The 22,020-nt window shown below is 37.7% G+C and overlaps 1 protein-coding gene across 1 annotated transcript in view; it reads left to right on the forward strand.

Annotated features, from left to right (window-relative positions):
* LOC138308597 (TPR and ankyrin repeat-containing protein 1-like) overlaps nt 1-20,763 on the forward strand; it is a 150,651-nt gene extending 129,888 nt beyond the window's left edge. Inside the window, 7 exon segments of the mRNA XM_069249642.1 lie at nt 4,648-4,866; nt 6,562-6,896; nt 7,072-7,236; nt 12,269-12,500; nt 12,821-15,948; nt 16,679-17,043; nt 17,253-20,763. Coding sequence (XP_069105743.1) covers nt 4,648-4,866; nt 6,562-6,896; nt 7,072-7,236; nt 12,269-12,500; nt 12,821-15,948; nt 16,679-16,864 — 4,265 coding nt within the window. The 3' untranslated portion in view covers nt 16,865-17,043; nt 17,253-20,763.
* Nucleotides 20,764-22,020: the final 1,257 nt, after the last annotated feature.

A 22,020-nucleotide genomic window follows, 5' to 3' on the forward strand; every position in this document is an offset into this window, starting at 1 on the left:
CAATATGGGAAATAGAGGTTAATTCTATAAATCGCTACTTGTCCTAGAGTTTTGCATGGATTGTAACCAAATTTGGCCACAAACATCCTTGGGGGAAGGGGAACAGAACTTGTATAAATTTTGGCTCTGATCCCCCGGGGCAGGAGGGGCGGGGCCCAATAGGGGAAATAGAGGTAAATCCTTTAAATCGCTACTAGTCATAGAGTTCTGCATGAATTGTAACCAAATTTGGCCACAAACACATCCTTTTTGGAAGGGAACAGAACTTGTATAAATTTTGGCTCTGGCCCCCCAGGGGGCAGGACAGGTGGGGCCCAATAGGGGAAATAGAGGTTAATCCTATAAATCAGCTTTTGTCCTAGAGTTTTGCTTGGATTGTGACCAAATTTGGCCATAAACATCCTTGGGGGAAGGGGAACAGAACTTGCATAAATTTTGGCTCTGACCCCCTGGGTGCAGGAGGGGTGTGGCCCATAAGGGGATTTAGAGGTTAATAATAAAATTCCTTCAGAAAAGAAACAATGAACCTGTATTCAGAACATTACTTGGCATTACAAACCAGGTGAGCGATACAGGCCCTCTGGGCCTCTTGTTTAGGTCACCTGAGACGAAGTCTCAAGTGACCTATTCTAATCGCCTTTTGTCCGTCGTCGTCCGTCGTATGGGGATAAACAATTTACTTTTTTGACTTCTTCTCCAAAACTACAGAACCAAATTTGTTGAAATTTTGCAGAAACCTTCCATAGCCAAAGGTTAACCAAAATTGTGAATTATATGGTCCCAGCCCTACAGGGGCCTGAAGGGTGGGGCCGAAAGGGGTTAAATAGGCTAAAACTTCAAAAATCTTCTTTGAAATTCCAGAAATGGTAGAATCAAATACTCTTTCATAGATTAAAAGGTCTTGAGGTCCTTTACAAAAATTGTGAATTATATGACCCTGGGGTCTCACGTTCCCCCCTAGGGAGGGGATCAAGCTTGCTATAGTTTATATAGGGAAAACACATTTTTGAGCATTATTTGGTCATTTGTTATAGGAAATAAGTCAAATGTTGCCATAATTATCAGTATGAAAAGGCCATTGAATCCTATTAACAATTTTTCCACAACTGACCCCCAGGGGCCTGAGGGGTGGGGCCAAAAGAGGTCAAATAGGCTAAAACTTCAAAAATCTTCTTCTGAAATTCCAGAAATGGTAGAATCAAATACTTTTCATAGATTATAAGGTCTTGAGGACCTTTACAAAATTGTGAATTATATGACCCTGGGGTCTCACGTTCCCCCCTGGGGAGGGGGTCAAGTTTACTATAGTTTATACAGGGAAAAGACATTTTTGAGCATTATTTGGTCATTTGTATTAGGAAATAAGTCAAATGTTGCCATAATTATCAGTATGAGAAGGCCATTGAATCCTATTAACAATTTTTTTCCACGACTGACTCCCAAGGGCCTGAGAGGTGGGGTCAAAAGGGGTCAAATAGGCTAAAACTTCAAAAATCTTCTTCTGAAATTCCAGAAATGGTAGAATCAAATACTCTTCTTAGATCAAAAAGTCTTGAGGTCCTTTACAAAATTTGTGAATTAATAGACCTTGGGGTATCACGTTCCCCCCCTGGGGAGGGGGTCAAGTTTAACTATAGTTTATATACAGGGAAAAGACATTTTTGAGCATTATTTGGGTCATTTTTAATAGGAAATAAGTCAAATGTTGTCAGAATTATCAGTATGAGAAGGCCATGAATCCTATTAACAATTTCTCCACGACTGACCCCCAGGGGCCTGAGAGGTGGGGCCAAAACTTCAAAAATCTTCTTCTGAAATTCCAGAAATGGGCAGAATCAAATACTCTTCATAGATTGAAAGGTCTTGAGGTCCTTTTACAAAAATTGTGAATTATATGACCCTGGGGTCTCTCAACGTTCCCCCCTGGGGAAGGGGGTCAAATTTACTTTATTTTATAATAGGGAAAACACATTTTTGAGCATTATTTGGTCATGTGTAATAGGAAATGAGTCAAACTTTGTTAGAATTATTAGCCTGAGATAGTATTTTAACCCTTTAAGCGCTTGTCACCGCAAATGTCGTTCTGCTAGTATCGGTCTCGTAATGTTGGTCACCGCAAATGTCGTTCTGTTGACAACCTTTTTTCACACGGCTCTTAGGTATTTCCCATCCACGTGTTTATAAATAAAAATGATTCTGATTGGTTGTTTAGGCCCCAAACTAGCATAACAGCGTGTGTGTACTGATACTCTCGGCGGGAGTACTACGATATGCTATGTTGAACAGGCCCCGACAGCAAACGTAAACAATTCGTAAATTCCATCATGGCAGCCGCTTTTGACTCAGACTGGGACAGTGACGAAGACGATAATATTGAAAATATCTTCAATGAAAATAGCGACAGTTAAAACTGAATTTAAAGGTTTTGGGCCCAAGTATATTGTTAGGAATGGAGCAGTAATTGCTCACATTGATATGGATGATTTCTCGCCCGAGAATGACGACGAAGACAACTCGGACAAAGCGGAGGGTTGGATGAAATCATCGTGGCCACCTTTTTGTGTCCCGTTTACAAGGGAATCAAAACTTATTATTAATATGGAAAATCAGGAACCTATAGATTTTTTTCACGTATTTCTAAATGACGATTTTTCAAATATTGTTGTCCAACAGATTTATATGCCGACCGCAAAATATCAAGGTCGTCAAGGAAATCACTCGCGTATCTTCGAGTGGAAACATGTGTCACTCGAGGAGATGAAAGTAATTTTTGGTCTTGTTATAGCGATAGGATTGTCCATAAAACCGATACTTTACTGGGCAACTGAAACGTTATTTTTACTCCATTTTTTCGGAGACAAAATGTCTAAAGATCGTTTCCAAAATATTCTCTCAAACTTACACCTGTTCGACAACGACACCTTCATACCTTTGTATATTATCGCCAGGTATTATTACCTGCGAATGACAAGGACTCTGATGAAATATCTACCTCCTGAATCAGTCCTTCAGAACAGGTAAACTCACAAGAAATGTGTGAAATAATAATCACAAAGTCAGAATTTACAACATACTTAGTTTTATTTCATAATTCAACGACAATGTTTACCTGTCAACTAGAGCTATGATTTACCTGTTCACACCTGAAATATGAATCAATTAATCACCAAAACTAATTAATTCTATTCCTTGCTGAAGAACAGGAATAAAGAATGATAGTTAGGTGATTTACATTATAAATACTCCTACTTTATGGAATTTTGAAGAAAATGTATTTATTTACCTGTAATTTTTACCTGTAAATCCTTACCTGACAAATTTTTAGAGACAAATTTACCATCTATGTAAACCTAAACATCTACTGAACAAAATTTGTATATATATGTCTATTATTGAAAATGGCATGGAAAAAATGTTATTGAACATTAGATAAAGGTATTCATAATTTCTGTATTTCTTCAAATTAATTCAACAGTGAGGCTCCTTGTATAGTAAGAGTATATAGCGCTTAAAGGGTTAACATCATATCCATATTGGTCCTGGCCGACTCCCAGGGATCAGAGGGTGGGGCCAAAATTGGTCAAAATGACTAAAAATTCAAAAGTCTCCTTCTGAATTTGGAAATTTGATGGAACCAAATACATACTCCTAATAGATTGGAAAGTCTTTTTAAGGCCCTTTACAAAAATTGTGAATTTCATGGCCCTGGCATCTCAGACTCACCCCTGATTAAGGGTTAAATCTATTAATTGATATTGGAAAAACACATTCATGGGCATTATTTTCTTAATTTTCAATAGGTCAAACTTGGTTAGAATTATTACCCTGTGATAGCATCATCATATCCATATTGGTCCTGGTCAACCTCCAGGGGTAGATGGGCGGGGCCAAAAGGGGTCAAAATGACTAAAATAAGAAAAATAAATCTTCTGAATTCACAGATTTGATGGCACCAGATACTCCTCATAGATTGAAAAGTCAGTTATAAAATCACTGACTGGTTTCAAGGGCCTGATGGGCCAATATATAGTGTTTTTGTGTCTTTGTTTCATTCTGTATCCGAACTCAGGTGACCGCTAAGGCCCATGGGCCTCTTGTTTACTCCAAACATGCATAACTTTTATATACCTATATATTGACACAGAGTTAATATTTTTCCTTTCCTCCAAACAAGGATATCGAGCATCATAATTTTGAGTCATTTCACAGTTTTTCCCCTTCCGAAGCATCCCAGAAAAAGGAGAAACCTGTATTGAATTACATAATGTTAACGTATAGAACTCATAATGTTAACTTATAGAACTCATAATGTTAACTTATAGAACTCATAATGTTAACTTATAGAACTCATAATGTTAACTTATAGAACTCATAATGTTAACTTATAGAACTCATAATGTTAACTTATAGAACTCATAATGTTAACTTATAGAACTCATAATGTTAACTTATAGAACTCATAATGTTAACTTATAGAACTCATAATGTTAACTTATAGAACTCATAATGTTAACTTATAGAACTTATAATGTTAACTTATAGAACTCATAATGTTAACTTTTAGTACCATCTGTTGAGTTTATAAATTTTTCTTTCCTTCAAACATTAATTTTATATGACCATATGTTAAAATCGGTCCTCCTTCAGATGTCCTCCAGCAGAGGAACAGACCTCGGGCCCTCAAGTTTGATGCCAGTCTACACAAAGTACTGAACTCTGAGCTAAAACACTTGTACACAGCTGTGACTCGAGCTCGAGTCAATGTGTGGATCTTTGATGAGGACCAGGAAAAAAGAGCTCCGATGTTTGAGTACTTCAAGGCCCGTAAACTGGTCAAGATTCTCAACAGCAGTGATGTAGAAGAAGGTTTGTTCTTTGGCAAAGTTTGTGGGTCATGCTATAAACACATAAAGAATAAAAATGCAGTCATGCTGTAGGTGAAATGCACTAGAAGTAAAATTATATAAAATAATGTCAGGAAAACAAGATACTAGAAGTAAAATGTAAAATAAGAAGAAGTAAAATAAAATAGAGAAATAATAGAATTTATCTATAAAAATCCACATTGACACTCGTCATTTCTGAAGTCATGAATGTCAGGTTCACAAATTTGTATAGGAGATTTTGGCTAAACACTCCTGAGAATTTCCTTAAAAATCCTCCATGGAATAAATATCAGAACTTTTATGCTTTGTATGAATGAGTTCATGTCACAAGGTGGTCATATGACCTTTTTGTAAACATCAGAACTATTATGCTTTGTATGAATGAGTTGATGTCACAAGGTGGTCATATGACCTTTTGTAAACATCAGAACTATTATGCTTTGTATGAATGAGTTCATGTCACAAGGTGGTCATATGACCTTTTGTAAACATCAGAACTATTATGCTTTGTATGAATGAGTTCATGTCACAAGGTGGTCATATGACCTTTTGTAAACATCAGAACTATTATGCTTTGTATGAATGAGTTCATGTCACAAGGTGGTCATATGACCTTTTGTAAACATCAGAACTTTTATGCTTTGTATGAATGAGTTCATGTCACAAGGTGGTCATATGACCTTTTGTAAACATCAGAACTATTATGCTTTGTATGAATGAGTTCATGTCACAAGGTGGTCATATGACCTTTTGTAAAACATCAGAACTTTTATGCTTTGTATGAATGAGTTTATGTCACAAGGTGGTCATATGACCTTTTGTAAACATCAGAACTATTATGCTTTGTATGAATGAGTTCATGTCACAAGGTGGTCATATGACCTTTTGTAAACATCAGAACTATTATGCTTTGTATGAATGAGTTCATGTCACAAGGTGGTCATATGACCTTTTGTAAACATCAGAACTATTATGCTTTGTATGAATGAGTTCATGTCACAAGGTGGTCATATGACCTTTTGTAAACATCAGAACTATTATGCTTTGTATGAATGAGTTCATGTCACGAGGTGGTCATATGACCTTTTGTAAACATCAGAACTATTATGCTTTGAATGAATGAGTTCATGTCACGAGGTGGTCATATGACCTTTTGTAAACATCAGAACTATTATGCTTTGTATGAATGAGTTTATGTCACAAGGTGGTCATATGACCTTTTGTAAACATCAGAACTATTATGCTTTCTATGAATGAGTTCATGTAACAAGGTGGTCATATGACCTTTTGTAAACATCAAAACTTTTATGCTTTGTATGAATGAGTTTATGTCACAAGGTGGTCATATGACCTTTTGTAAACATCAGAACTATTATGCTTTGTATGAATGAGTTCATGTCACAAGGTGGTCATATGACCTTTTGTAAACATCAGAACTATTATGCTTTGTATGAATGAGTTCATGTCACAAGGTGGTCATATGACCTTTTGTAAACATCAGAACTATTATGCTTTGTATGAATGAGTTCATGTCACAAGGTGGTCATATGACCTTTTGTATGAATGAGTTCATGTCACATGGTGGTCATATGACCTTTTGTTAAGCATGTGTTCAATTTAAGTTTGATTTATACCTTATAGTGGACAGGAAAGTAATTTGCATTTTACCTTACAGAAGGTTCAGAGACTATGGGAGGTATGTTTGCAGAGGAATCAAGCCCAGAAGACTGGATCCGCCGTGGTGAGGATTTCATGAAACACGCCCTGTACGAAGTGGCTGCCAAGTGTTTCATAAGGGGAGGCGATGAACACTTACACAAGGTTGCCTTAGCACATCAACAAGCCTTGAAGGCCTCCCGCACAAAGGACAGCCACCAGCGAATGCGTGATGAGTTTCTCTTCGCTGCAGAGATGTTCCTGGACTGTAGTCTACCATCGCAAGCAGCCAAGTGCCTACAGAACGCTCGCGAGAGGGAACTCGTCGCTCACTTGTTTGAAAAGATAGGATTGGTAAGGAATAAGTTACGGAAAATACAAAAAATACCATGTTTTTTTTGCCCCATATAATTATGATTAAGTGTAACCCAAGTCCATGCTTTCCTGTCCAACACTTTGTCGATACAGAGGTATGTCTTAAAGGTACAGCTTTTAAATTTTTTGAAATGGAAATGCTGATTCGTTACAGCTTGAAAGAGCAGGGGAAACCTACAGGAAGATCAAGCGACCAATAGAAGGCAGCCGCTGCTATGAACAGCTTGGACATTTTAACCTTGCCATTGATACCCTGTGTGAGAATGAGTACTATGACATGGCCATCGATACACTATGGAGGTACAACAAACTCCTGGAGGTAAGTGTGTTCAGAATGAGTACTATGACATGGCCATCGATACACTATGGAGGTACAATAAACTCCTGGAGGTAAGTGTGTTCAGAATGAGTACTATGACATGGCCATTGATACACTATGGAGGTACAACAAACTCCTGGAGGTAAGTGTGTTCAGAATGAGTACTATGACATGGCCATCGATACACTATGGAGGTACAACAAACTCCTGGAGGTAAGTGTGTTCAGAATGAGTACTATGACATGGCCATCAATACACTATGGAGGTACAACAAACTCCTGGAGGTAAGTGTGTTCAGAATGAGTACTATGACATGGCCATCGATACACTATGGAGGTACAACAAACTCCTGGAGGTAAGTGTGTTCAGAATGAGTACTATGACATGGCCATCGATACACTATGGAGGTACAACAAACTCCTGGAGGAAAAGTGTGATCCGAATGGGTACTATGACATGGCCATCAATACACTATGGAGGTACAACAAACTCCTGGAGGTAAGTGTGTTCAGAATGAGTACTATGACATGGCCATTGATACACTATGGAGGTACAACAAACTCCTGGAGGTAAGTGTGTTCAGAATGAGTACTATGACATGGCCATTGATACACTATGGAGGTACAACAAACTCCTGGAGGTAAGTGTGTTCAGAATGAGTACTATGACATGGCCATTAATACACTATGGAGGTACAACAAACTCCTGGTGGAAAGTGTGTTCCGAATTGGTACTATGATATGGCCATCAATACACTATTGAGGTACAACAAACTCCTGGAGGTAAGTGTGTTCAGAATGAGTACTATGACATGGCCATTGATACACTATGGAGGTACAACAAACTCCTGGTGGAAAGTGTGTTCAGAATGAGTACTATGACATGGCCATTGATACACTATATGGAGGTACAACAAACTCCTGGAGGTAAGTGTGTTCAGAATGAGTACTATGACATGGCCATCAATACACTATGGAGGTACAACAAACTCCTGGAGGTAAGTGTGTTCAGAATGAGTACTATGACATGGCCATCAATACACTATGGAGGTACAACAAACTCCTGGAGGTAAGTGTGTTCAGAATGAGTACTATGACATGGCCATCGATACACTATGGAGGTACAATAAACTCCTGGTGGTAAGTGTGTTCAGAATGAGTACTATGACATGGCCATTGATACACTATGGAGGTACAACAAACTCCTGGAGGTAAGTGTGTTCAGAATGAGTACTATGACATGGCCATCAATACACTATGGAGGTACAACAAACTCCTGGAGGTAAGTGTGTTTCAGAATGAGTACTATGACATGGCCATTGATACACTATGGAGGTACAACAAACTCCTGGAGGTAAGTGTGTTCAGAATGAGTACTATGACATGGCCATTGATACACTATGGAGGTACAACAAACTCCTGGAGGTAAGTGTGTTCAGAATGAGTACTATGACATGGCCATTAATACACTATGGAGGTACAACAAACTCCTGGAGGTAAGTGTATTCAGAATGAGTACTATGACATGGCCATTAATACACTATGGAGGTACAACAAACTCATGGTGGTAAGTGTGTTCAGAATGAGCACTATGACATGGCCATTAATACACTATGGAGGTACAACAAACTCCTGAAGGTAAGTGTGTTCAGAATGAGTACTATGACATGGCCATTGGTACACTATGGGTTACAACAAACTCCTGGAGGTAATTTGTATTCCGAATGAGTACTATGACATTGCCATCAATACACTATGGAGGTACAACAAACTCCTGGAGGTAAGTGTGTTCAGAATGAGCACTATGACATGGCCATTAATACACTATGGAGGTACAACAAACTCCTGAAGGTAAGTGTGTTCAGAATGAGTACTATGACATGGCCATTGGTACACTATGGGTTACAACAAACTCCTGGAGGTAATTGTATTCCGAATGAGTACTATGACATTGCCATCAATACACTATGGAGGTACAAGAAACTCCTGGAGGTAAGTGTGTTCAGAATGAGTACTATGACATGGCCATTGATACACTATGGAGGTACAATAAACTCCTGGAGGTAAGTGTGTTCAGAATGAGTACTATGACATGGCCATTGATACAATATGGAGGTACAACAAACTCCTGGAGGTAATTGTATTTCGAATGAGTACTATGACATGGCCATCAATACACTATGGAGGTACAACAAACTCCTGGAGGTAAGTGTGTTCAGAATGAGTACTATGACATGGCCATCAATACACTATGGAGGTACAACAAACTCCTGGAGGTAAGTGTGTTCAGAATGAGTACTATGACATGGCCATCAATACACTATGGAGGTACAACAAACTCCTGGAGGTAAGTGTGTTCAGAATGAGTACTATGACATGGCCATCAATACACTATGGAGGTACAACAAACTCCTGGAGGTAAGTGTGTTCAGAATGAGTACTATGACATGGCCATTGATACACTATGGGGTACAACAAACTCCTGGAGGTAAGTGTGTTCAGAATGAGTACTATGACATGGCCATTAATACACTATGGAGGTACAACAAACTCCTGGAGGTAAGTGTGTTCAGAATGAGTACTATGACATGGCCATTGATACACTATGGAGGTACAACAAACTCCTGGAGGTTAGTGTGTTCAGAATGAGTACTATGACATGGCCATTGATACACTATGGAGGTACAACAAACTCCTGGAGGTAAGTGTGTTCAGAATGAGTACTATGACATGGCCATTGATACACTATGGAGGTACAACAAACTCCTGGAGGTAAGTGTGTTTCAGAATGAGTACTATGACATGGCCATTGATACACTATGGAGGTACAACAAACTCCTGGAGGTAAGTGTGTTCAGAATGAGTACTATGACATGGCCATCAATACACTATGGAGGTACAACAAACTCCTGGAGGTAAGTGTGTTCAGAATGAGTACTATGACATGGCCATCAATACACTATGGAGGTACAACAAACTCCTGGAGGTAAGTGTGTTCAGAATGAGTACTATGACATGGCCATCAATACACTATGGAGGTACAACAAACTCCTGGAGGTAAGTGTGTTCAGAATGAGTACTATGACATGGCCATTGATACACTATGGAGGTACAACAAACTCCTGGAGGTAAGTGTGTTTAGAATGAGTACTATGACATGGCCATCAATACACTATGGAGGTACAACAAACTCCTGGAGGTAAGTGTGTTCAGAATGAGTACTATGACATGGCCATCGATACACTATGGAGGTACAACAAACTCCTGGAGGTAAGTGTGTTCAGAATGAGTACTATGACATGGCCATCAATACACTATGGAGGTACAACAAACTCCTGGAGGTAAGTGTGTTCAGAATGAGTACTATGACATGGCCATTGATACACTATGGAGGTACAACAAACTCCTGGAGGTAAGTGTGTTCAGAATGAGTACTATGACATGGCCATTGATACACTATGGGGTACAACAAACTCCTGGAGGTAAGTGTGTTCAGAATGAGTACTATGACATGGCCATTAATACACTATGGAGGTACAACAAACTCCTGGAGGTAAGTGTGTTCAGAATGAGCACTATGACATGGCCATTGATACACTATGGAGGTACAACAAACTCCTGGAGGTAAGTGTGTTCAGAATGAGTACTATGACATGGCCATTGATACACTATGGAGGTACAACAAACTCCTGGAGGTAAGTGTGTTCAGAATGAGTACTATGACATGGCCATTGATACACTATGGAGGTACAACAAACTCCTGGAGGTAAGTGTGTTCAGAATGAGTACTATGACATGGCCATTGATACACTATGGAGGTACAACAAACTCCTGGAGGTAAGTGTGTTCAGAATGAGTACTATGACATGGCCATCAATACACTATGGAGGTACAACAAACTCCTGGAGGTAAGTGTGTTCAGAATGAGTACTATGACATGGCCATCAATACACTATGGAGGTACAACAAACTCCTGGAGGTAAGTGTGTTCAGAATGAGTACTATGACATGGCCATCAATACACTATGGAGGTACAACAAACTCCTGGAGGTAAGTGTGTTCAGAATGAGTACTATGACATGGCCATCAATACACTATGGAGGTACAACAAACTCCTGGAGGTAAGTGTGTTCAGAATGAGTACTATGACATGGCCATCAATACACTATGGGGTACAATAAACTCCTGGAGGTAAGTGTGTTCAGAATGAGTACTATGACATGGCCATCGATACACTATGGGGTACAATAAACTCCTGTTGGAAAGTGTGTTCAGAATGAGTACTATGACATGGCCATTGATACACTATGGAGGTACAATAAACTCCTGGAGGTAAGTGTGTTCAGAATGAGTACTATGACATGGCCATTGATACACTATAGAGGTACAACAAACTCCTGGAGGTAAGTGTGTTCAGAATGAGTACTATGACATGGCCATCGATACACTATGGAGGTACGACAAAATCCTTGAGGTGAGTGTCCATCAAAATAAGTACTATGACATGGCTACTCATATATTGGAGCTATAAACTATCAGTTAAGAGTAATGAGGTGAACTGTTGATAACATTTTTAGACAGGGAAACACTGTCAAACTTCTTGGCAGTATAGATGGTAAGTTGTGAGTAGTTACCTTAGCTTCTGCAGTTTCTGGCTGAATATCATCTTTGATGACTGCGTCTTTGCACCTTATGTCTCGCACTTGTGAATGTGTATGTGATAAGCTCAATTAACTGTATGTAATACAAGAGAGGTCATGCATTTTGTTTATACCGATTGATGATAATTTACAATTGTGTGTCACATTTTTTTAACCAGGCAAACGTGGCAATTGATCATTGTCATAAATGTATATCTTGATATGTTACAGAAGAAAATCTTTCTAAAACAATCTTTTACTTGTAGCTTTCCTTATACAAAATATTATCGTTACATAAGATACATTTATTTGAAAATAAAGAAAAGGTAAAACGATCAAAGAAAATCTAAAAAGTTCTTAAAATAAAACGATTGCTTCATGATGTTTTGACAGGGTCTGAAGTCCAAATGTGAGGTTGTTCCTGCAGTGTTGTTGGAGCACAAGCCTCATCCATTGCATACAAGAGAACGTCTGAGTTTCAGGGCTGCAGAGTTTCACCATCGTAATGGTAACGAAGTCCGTATGATGGTAAACCTTGAACGATTGGAACATCTCAGTGACCGTGTCACTTTCCTCAAAAACAAAAACTACTTTGACCAAGCAGGCCAACTTCTCCAGAAGGAAGGTATGTATTTGTTTGTTTGTTTGTAATGCTCGCATTGTTATATCTAGTCTTCTTGGATTTTATGCAGTCAAAACTTTTGAACTTCCAAAGGAAGAAAATTGAATGCGACACCATTATGGTGTAAGTGAACACGAAATTAGACGTTAATACATAACTCTAAAGTATTTAAATTTCATTAAATGCTGTTCTTAATTCCATGAACTTTTGTACTCGAAAGACTGATGAAATTTTTGTAAAAAAAAAAAAAAAAAAAAAAGATGAAGGAAATGTATTTGTTTTGCATGTACAATTTCTGCAAGACCCGATTGATTGATTTTTAGGAAAGTATGTGGATGCAACAAAACTGTACCTCGTCCATGGAAAGACCAAACAGGCTGTAGAGACTGCAAGACAATCTGCCAACAAAGATCTCATTGGTGAATGTCTCATCATAGATGTTCAAGTGAAGCTTAGAAAAAAACCAGAATGTGAACCTTCTGAGGAGGAAAAGCAAGCCAAAGATGACGAGATTGTTGCACTACTTCAGGAAGCCATAGATATCTTACTACAGACCCAAAATCAAGAACTCCGAGGTGTGGCTTGTTTCCTAAAAGGCGAGATCCTTAATGAAGTTACGGATATCAATGAATCATGGGGAGCATTCAACAAGTGCAACCCAAGATGTGAAGCTGGGCAATTAGAATGCATGGACTGGATGGTAAGAAATTCAGATCTTCATGCAATGCAGAACTTGTCCCAGGTGGTGAAAGGAATGGAAAATCTGTTTGGAGTATTAAACCTTTTGGTTTCCTCAGACAAAGTCGGGGCTGATCGTATATTCAAGTACTATGGATTGAGACCAACAACAGATGGATACCTAGAAATGTTGCCATTGCAAAAACCACGGGCATTGAATATTTTGAAAAGTTGTCTGAAAAAAGCAGAGCGCAAAAAGACAGAATGTGAAGTTCCAAGAAGGTTAGCTAGAGACGAGATTTGTCGTTTTCTCTTAGAACGGGGCCATTACTGGTATGAGGAAGTCACATTGGCTCTGAACAAGCTCAAAAAAGAACGAGAGCAGTGCCGAGAATTTGCCCTGGGTCTGGATTGCACCAAAGATTCTGATGGTGGCACGTGTACGGCCATACATGACGTCATGACTGAATCTTCGCTAAAAAGACTACTTGATGTTGACCTTCTTCATCTAGAAATGGATTGGTATGTACAACAAGGCTGCGGGCGTCTTCTTAAGGACATTTCCTCTGAACTTACTGACATGGTTAATGTCTTTGTTCCTGACATCAAAACTGACCACCTTGCTCGCTTCAAGTCCTGCGAGGTACTGCTTCAACACCTGATGCCACGTGAACGTTTCCCTTTCAGGATTGGAGAGAAGGGCCAAGCACAGGCCAACAGGATACACGACTATACCACTAAAATGTTCATCAGAAAGATGCAGCGCTTCAAAGTGCGGAAACATTTGAAAGATCAGATGGTCTGTTACTTGAAGGCAAAATACAACTACATGAAGACACATGAAAGGAAAACTAACACAGATTTCTTCATGAAGTTGTACCTCCTTGCAAATTATCTACAGTTGAAGGATGTTGATACTGATAACCTGATGATGGAGTTTGAAACTGAAGTTCGGAGTGAACATCTCCAGAAGTACCAGACAAAGATTAAGAAACGGTTGGAGCCTTTAGGCTTTCTTGTTGATGACAAACATGCGCAAAGCATATCCGTGTTGTGCGTGGCCAGAAGGTTTTGTGAGGCCTATTACCAACTCACTATTCCGGGCGATCCTCTAGAGGCTCTCATCAAATTTACAAAGTTCGTCGTGATCCTTGGTGATAGGAACAAGACCGCAATACTCCCACAGTTTTCTGACTTTCTGATGTGGATGGAATACTTCACAACCATTGCAGTCTGCTTCGGTGCGAAATACAACCAGGTGACCAATGTCTTCTTCCTGCCGGCTTCCTATCTTAGCCTTGTGTACTTCATTGACTCCAGCTTCAAGGACAACGGCCAACCAACATTTGAAATGATACAACGACACAAAAAACCATGGGGTTATATGACACTTAGTCAGGACAGGGCAGAAAGGATAATTTCAGTTCTATGTGGATCAGAGATTCGTATGAATCTGATCCGACATATATTCAAGCCACATGGTGATAACGGACTGGATTTTGGCCTAGCAGAGAGACTGCTGGTACTATCAATGACCATCCTATGCAACATGGGGAAGGCATTGTTTGCCAAAAAGGAGTCTGATCTGATGCAGAAGTTGTGTCTTATTGCTCTTCCAGAAAACTGTCCTCCACGCTTGGTGAAGGCCGTGCGAGCTGTGCAGGAGGCAGACGGAATATCAGACATCGCAGCAGCATTGAAGGAACTTCTCCGAGATCGGGATAAGGAACATGTATGTCTATGCCAATGGATGTCCAATGATCGTTATGGAATCAGATCAACTCCTCTTGACAAACTGACCTTGCTTCCTTCAAAGTTTTTCGACACGACAACAAAGGAAAAGATGGCAAATCCAGGACTTGGTAAAGATGCAGCTGATGAAGATGAGGATTTGAACCGTGCTTCCCATGCTGAACTCGAGATAGATATGACAATAGAGGAGAAGTACAAGTGGGAGAATAAGCAGAAAATGTATCAGGAGACCCAAAGGAAGGAAAAGGCTGCATTCACAATCACCAGGTTTTTCAAAGCAATTCGCTTTAGAATGCAGTGTTCTATCATCTATTCTCTTGTTGAAGAGGAACTGCTTAGGGAACAGAGTGAAAAGCGACTCAAAAAGTTTCTTCAGTTTGGCATAGATGACCACGCTTGTACAATCTGTGATGTCACATTCGACAGATCTCCTGGTAACCTAGTGGAAGGTCAGAGCTACTCAGCAACGGTTCTAAATTCAACCATCAGCAGTGAACCAATCCAGATAAGTCCTTTACCCTCTTTGAAGAATCCTTTCTCTGCTCTGTTCAGTGGACTGATTCCCAATTTCCCAAAAGTCTCTGAAATGTCGTCTGATCTTGCTGAACCTATTGATGAAACCGGTGACAATCCGTCCTCAGAGGAAAACAAAGATTCTTTGAGAGCGAAATATAAGTCGCAACACGAGGAAAGCCAAATTCATATCCGTAACATGCAAAATTTCAAACAACTCAAAGCTGTTTACAAAACTCAGATTGCAGCAAAGCATGAGGAAATAATAGAGTTTATCAGAAAGCATGACTTGAAGACGGAGAAAGGACAGAAACATTTTGCGGACATGAAGTTAGATATCGGTAGGCTTGTCAGCAGATCAGACGCGACGCAAACTGAATTTGAAAAAATCCTTTCGACAAGAGATTGGGGGAACATAGCCAATTTGATGCAGTTCTTCCGAGAAACTAATGGATTCTTCCTAGAAGTAAAGCACTATGTGGAAACGCAATGGGAAAAAGTGCAGGAGGTAAGTGTTCTGACTGAATGCTATTCATGCATGTTAATTTGGAATTAGAACATTAGAATTGAATACTATTTTATATAACTAATCCTTGTTAAAATTCGATATAATAATATTTACCTTTGTTGTGTATTTATAATATTTATTCATTGGGTAAAAAAGAAACAAAACTGCATATACATCTATTTAAGCTATTGAGATTGTGCCATGGCGCGTCCGTCGTCCGTCAACATTTCCTTAAAATTGCTACTACCCATAGAGTTCTGCATGGAGTGTATCCAAATTTTGACAGAAACATCTTTTGGGGAAGGAGATCAGTGTTTATATAAATTTTGGCTCTGACCCTCCGGGGACAGGAGGGGCGGGGCCCCATTAGGAGAATGGAGTTAAATCCTTTAAAAAGCTACCTGTCATAAAATTATGCATGGATTGAAACCAAATTTGGCGAAAAACTTCCTTGGGGGAATGGGAACAAAGTTTGTATAAAGTTTGGCTCTGACCCCCCCCCCCCCCCCCAATTAGGGCCCATTAGGGTAATTAGAGGGAGGTAATTATTCAAATTCCTTCAGAAAAGAAACACTAAACCTGATTCAGAACATTACTTTGCATTACAAACCAGATGAGCGATTAGACTCTCTGGGCCTCTTGTTAACAATATGCTGCTCTTGTAATTTAATGAAAAATCCCGCTTATCGGTACAATATCATGTTCTAACGTTCGGTTGAAACCTTTGTAGTCCAAGGAAAGAGCCGCTGAGAATGCTAAAGCAGGCTACAATCAGTCCGTCCTCAATGAAGACTGGGATGATGAACTTCAAACCCTTGAGGACGTTGTTCAGGAGCCCGTCCGCCAGAGGGAGAAGAAAGGAAAGGGGCGAGGTAGATCGAGGGGCAGGGCAAGGCCAAGACTGCAAGATGACTAAATTAGGGTGATCACATTTGGTAACACAAAAAGCTGCGAAAACCGTATAGGTTTAATGAATGATTTATACTTTATAGCACTAAAGGTACACTGTACAAACATATGATGATGATGATGATGATGACTAATTAGGGTGATCACATTTGGTAACACAAAAAGCTGCGAAACCAAGACATATAGGTTTAATGAATGGTTTATAATGAATGGATGATGATATTATACTTTGGTAGCACAAAAAGCTGCGAAACCAAGACATATAGGTTTAATGAATGTTTATACTTTATAGCACTAAGGTACACTGTACAAACATATGATGATGATGATGATGATGACTAATTAGGGTGATCACATTTGGTAAACACAAAAAGCTGCGAAACCAAGACGTATAGGTTTAATGAATGGTTTATACTTTATAGCACTAAAGGTACACTGTACAAACATATGATGATGATGATGATGATGATGATGACTAATTAGGGTGATCACATTTGGTAACACAAAAAGCTGCGAAACCAAGACGTATAGGTTTAATGAATGGTTTATACTTTATAGCACTAAAGGTACACTGTACAAACATATGATGATGATGATGATGACTAAATTAGGGTGATCACATTTGGTAACACAAAAAGCTGCGAAACCAAGACGTATAGGTTTAATGAATGGTTTATACTTTATAGCACTAAAGGTACACTGTACAAACATATGATGATGATGATGATGATGACTAATTAGGGTCGTCAATTTGACAAAAATGAGATTTGAAAATGTCTTATTTAAAATTAATATTCAGAGGAGGTTATAGTTTCGATGGAAAAATGAGGAAGTGGATATTTGACATACTAGTTGCATGTCCAGAATTTTAAAGTATGGTGGTGATATCTGAACAGTAGTAAATATGGTAAGTTCATTAAAAGCAACATTGTGTAACAGTATTATGATTACAAATAATTTCACGCATAATCCGGTAGGTCTTTTTGAAGAAAGTATGGATTGATGGCTATACACGTAACAGTTTACATTCTCTATGTGTTAACTTCAGAAAATTTGTTGTAAGTTTTGTAGAATATTATGAAAAGCAATTGGGAATGATTAATCACAAAAGCTGAACAAAAGATGCATTAGATTGTCCGAATATGTGAAGTTATAAGAAATTCTGCCTTAAGTATCAATAAAACGTATAGATAATCAAAAATAGTGTTAAGTTGGAAATATTGATTAAATAGTTATACTGTCTTTGGTTAATAGTTAATATCCGAGCCATACATAGACAAAGGACACAGTCATGTGTAATAAACATCGATTATTAAATGTGAATATATATACATTTGCTCCCGGTGAAGAGGATAACAGTTGATTTTTTGTAATTTTTGTCCATGTAATACAAAGTGAAATTTCCTTCCTTGAAATATGTGTACTTCTATTTTTGAAACCATGTTATAGTAACGCACATTGAAAGTCAAATGTAGGTGTACAGAAGTTCTTTTGTACCACACACTCTAATAACCTGGCAATCTGATCATGGCGAAATTGTTCTTATGGCTTGGGAAATATTGGCCACTTAAAAACAAAAATTGACTGTTTCTGAAATCGGTGACGAAGTTTATTTAAGTTCCTTAAAAACTACTAAAATCGGTGACTACGTGTTGTCAAGTAACATGTTTATTATTATGCATTCCATTTTAATGTTTTTAAACCTTATTATTTGGAATTTTGGTCATCGGATTGAAATCATTTGGTGACCATTTCTTCTCACAATAAGGTACACATAAGGTACATGTTGTTTAAATGAGAAATTTTAAGTTTCCTTTATGATATTGTTTCTCTTTTTTGCAACAATTGTTTCCAGGTCGATTCATCTGCTTCTTTTCTATTTTGCAACAATGTTTCGAATGACAAGATACATTAGATAGTGTTTATAGTTAGTATTGCCTTGACTTCGTATATATTATTTTTTACAATCGTTCATTATGTGCCAAAGTGCAGTGAGCATTGTACTGTTCTGTATAGTTTTTGACAACATTTTACTTCCGTGTGCCTTGTGTTGATAACGACTTTCTTTAAGTATTCTACTGTTATATTTAAAAAGTCCTCAACTTCAGATGGTAAATAGTCTGTTATCGTCTCAGAAACCTTAGATCTGCTATCGCCAATGATGTTGACATTTTTCATGTGGAAGTCTCGTTTCCAGACAAAATAGATATCATATAGTCACCTCGATATATACTACAGCCATTTTAGGACTATAAAATACTCTTCTGAAATAAGCAAATGTTCAATGCTGGTTTCCCTAGCAAAAACAAACATTATCTGATTCTCTAAATTTAAATTAATGTTTTCCCGAAAGAAACATGAGTCCGAGTCTTAACTCGTTTTGCCCTCATCTATTTCTATAATATATCTTCCTATCACTTAATTTCTTGCTTTTCTGCTTCTGGGAGAATTTTTTTTTCATTTATCAACGGGAAAATATTCTAACAAGCATCGATTAATAACCGTATCGTTACGATAAAATCCAAGTAATCTTTTACAATGAAATCCCAATCTTAACTGTAAATTTCTTTTTTTCTGTGTCCATACAAATGCTGCTTTCAATCAGATATGGTCACGGTCTCCAATCGCTCTGTATTCGATCAAATGAATCTCAATGAATGGTAAATGCTTCGAAATCAATATGTGATAGAGGTGAAATGGATACAATCATTTTGAGAATTGTGCTTGTATTTGTAAAACTAGTCTTGTCCATTTCCCTGTTGAGATTCACTGTTGTGCTATTAAATACTTTTGTATAAGGATAATTGTTACAATGTCAATATTCTTTTCCGTTAAGTTTAAATGTTAGAAATTAGTTTGTACTGTTGTATGTGTTAAATCGTGTTTTGACTTTGGTTATGCTATGTTATTGAACTGAATAATTAAAATCGACCCCCGATAATCCGGACACCAATGTCCCGGCAAACTCGCAGTCCGGACGTAAACGGAAAAGTACATATTGACCAAGAACCACGAAATTCGGCAGTCCGCAAAATTTGTGATGCTGAAGGTTTAGGCTGGGATAGAAGATGTGCGGATTATCGAAGGTCAGCTGTACTATAATAATGACTTTCATATGGCACAATGCTATTTACTGTACAGTTGCTAATATTCGCGGGGTTTTTGATTTCGCTAAATTCGCTTAATTATCCAAATTTGCGAAACTATGCAAATTATCTTTTTATAGATCAGAGCATTTTGCGTTAATGACGATTTCAGAAAAAAATTCCAATAATTGTAGTACGGCACAGTGCTACTATTATAATGTCAATAATTATGATAAATGTAATTGTAGTACTATACAGTGCTACTATATACAATGTCAATAATTATGATAAATGTAATTGTAGTACGGCACAGTGCTACTATATACAATGTCAATAATTATGATAAATGTAATTGTAGTACTATGCAGTGCTACTATATACAATGTCAATAATTATGATAAATGTAATTGTAGTACTATACAGTGCTACTATATACAATATCAATAATTATGATAAATGTAATTGTAGTACTATACAGTGCTACTATATACAATGTCAATAATTATGATAAATGTAATTGTAGTACTATACAGTGCTACTATATACAATGTCAATCATTATGATAAATGTAATTGTAGTACTATGCAGTGCTACTATATACAATATCAATCATTATGATAAGTGTTATTGCCATTGTGTAATAATTGCACTGGTCAATCACAAATCAAATCTATTGAATGACTGACATTTCTTTTTCATTCCAATGTAAGCTTATAGAGGCTAAACAAATGATTGTTGGAGTCTGTTCTATTGTCTATCCCATGCTGAAGTTCACTTTTCAACTCACCTTTATTTTGTTAAATAAAACGTTTCAAATTGATCCCTTTTAATTGTTATTCTCGCATATTTGGTACTCAATTTTCGTGTGCTAGACATTTCTTTTTTACCTTAATTCAACAGTTACGGATGTTTGAGTTAATTCGAACTGCATAAAGTGATTTGTAGTTTAAGTAAATATGAACAAGCTATTATAATTCATTGTGGAGTTGAAGTAAATCCGAGACATAAATAGGGATTGGATTGCGCTTTTATGTTAACCATGCTTGTATGGAGCAATTCCGCTAAGAATATATTCTATGGGGCGCGTTTCTTTATACAATTGTTAATTTAAAAATGTTGGTATCATATAGGGATTGGATTTCGTTTTTATGTTAACCATGCTTGTATATTTACACTTGCTAGGCTTGGTCACTATACGTAAGTACTAGCCGATTTTGTTTACCATAACTGCATGGTAACATTGAACTTTGAACTTGCGTATGAAAATGTTCTGTGCAACGTAAAAGGACTACTTTTTTTAAAAAGAAACACATGGCTTTGTTTACATTTTGACGCAACATTACGTATATATTGTTGTTTTTTTCATAGGATTTTGGAAGAATGTAAACAAAATAATACATGTTTTATATTTATATATGATTCAAACAATTTTTAAATTAACAATTTTATAAAGAAACGGAAAAATATCCCGACCGGGGCGACGTGCTTTCATTTTTGTTAAAAATGAATGAGTGTCAAATGAAAACATTACCTCTGTGCCTATGTTCGTCCTACGATCGAGTCTTTGAGGTGGACGGGCGTAAAATCCTCTGATAGAGGTCAGTTATAAACATATCCTCTTGTCTTTGTTCTTTGAGAATTTAATCATGTGTATTATAAAACATGCACCGCTAATAATCCACGTGTTGACAGTTACGCGTCACCACAAATACATTGTATCCATCGAATATAAGTGAATTTGTTTCATCTATCGATGGCGATATGAGCGTAGATTATATAATCACATGGCTCCCAAGGATGTAATATCGTCAAGTCAGACGACATCTCAAACACATTGAGCTACTTGAAAATCGGTGTTTTGACAACTCCAGTGTGTAAGCGTGCGTCAGCTTCGCCTCGCTGCACAATAACGGTCACCGAGTACACACATGTGACCGTGTACAAATTCTTTATGTTATTACGCTATATATTAACTTTTAGCAAAATTGAATATATATTTAAAGTTCTGATCTGATTAAATCAAATTATCTCTGAAATTGACTTTGTTTGTCATGTTTATTTTACAATAAAATATTGA

Source organism: Argopecten irradians, chromosome 15, assembly GCF_041381155.1.
Source record: "Argopecten irradians isolate NY chromosome 15, Ai_NY, whole genome shotgun sequence".
Taxonomy (NCBI): domain Eukaryota; kingdom Metazoa; phylum Mollusca; class Bivalvia; order Pectinida; family Pectinidae; genus Argopecten; species Argopecten irradians.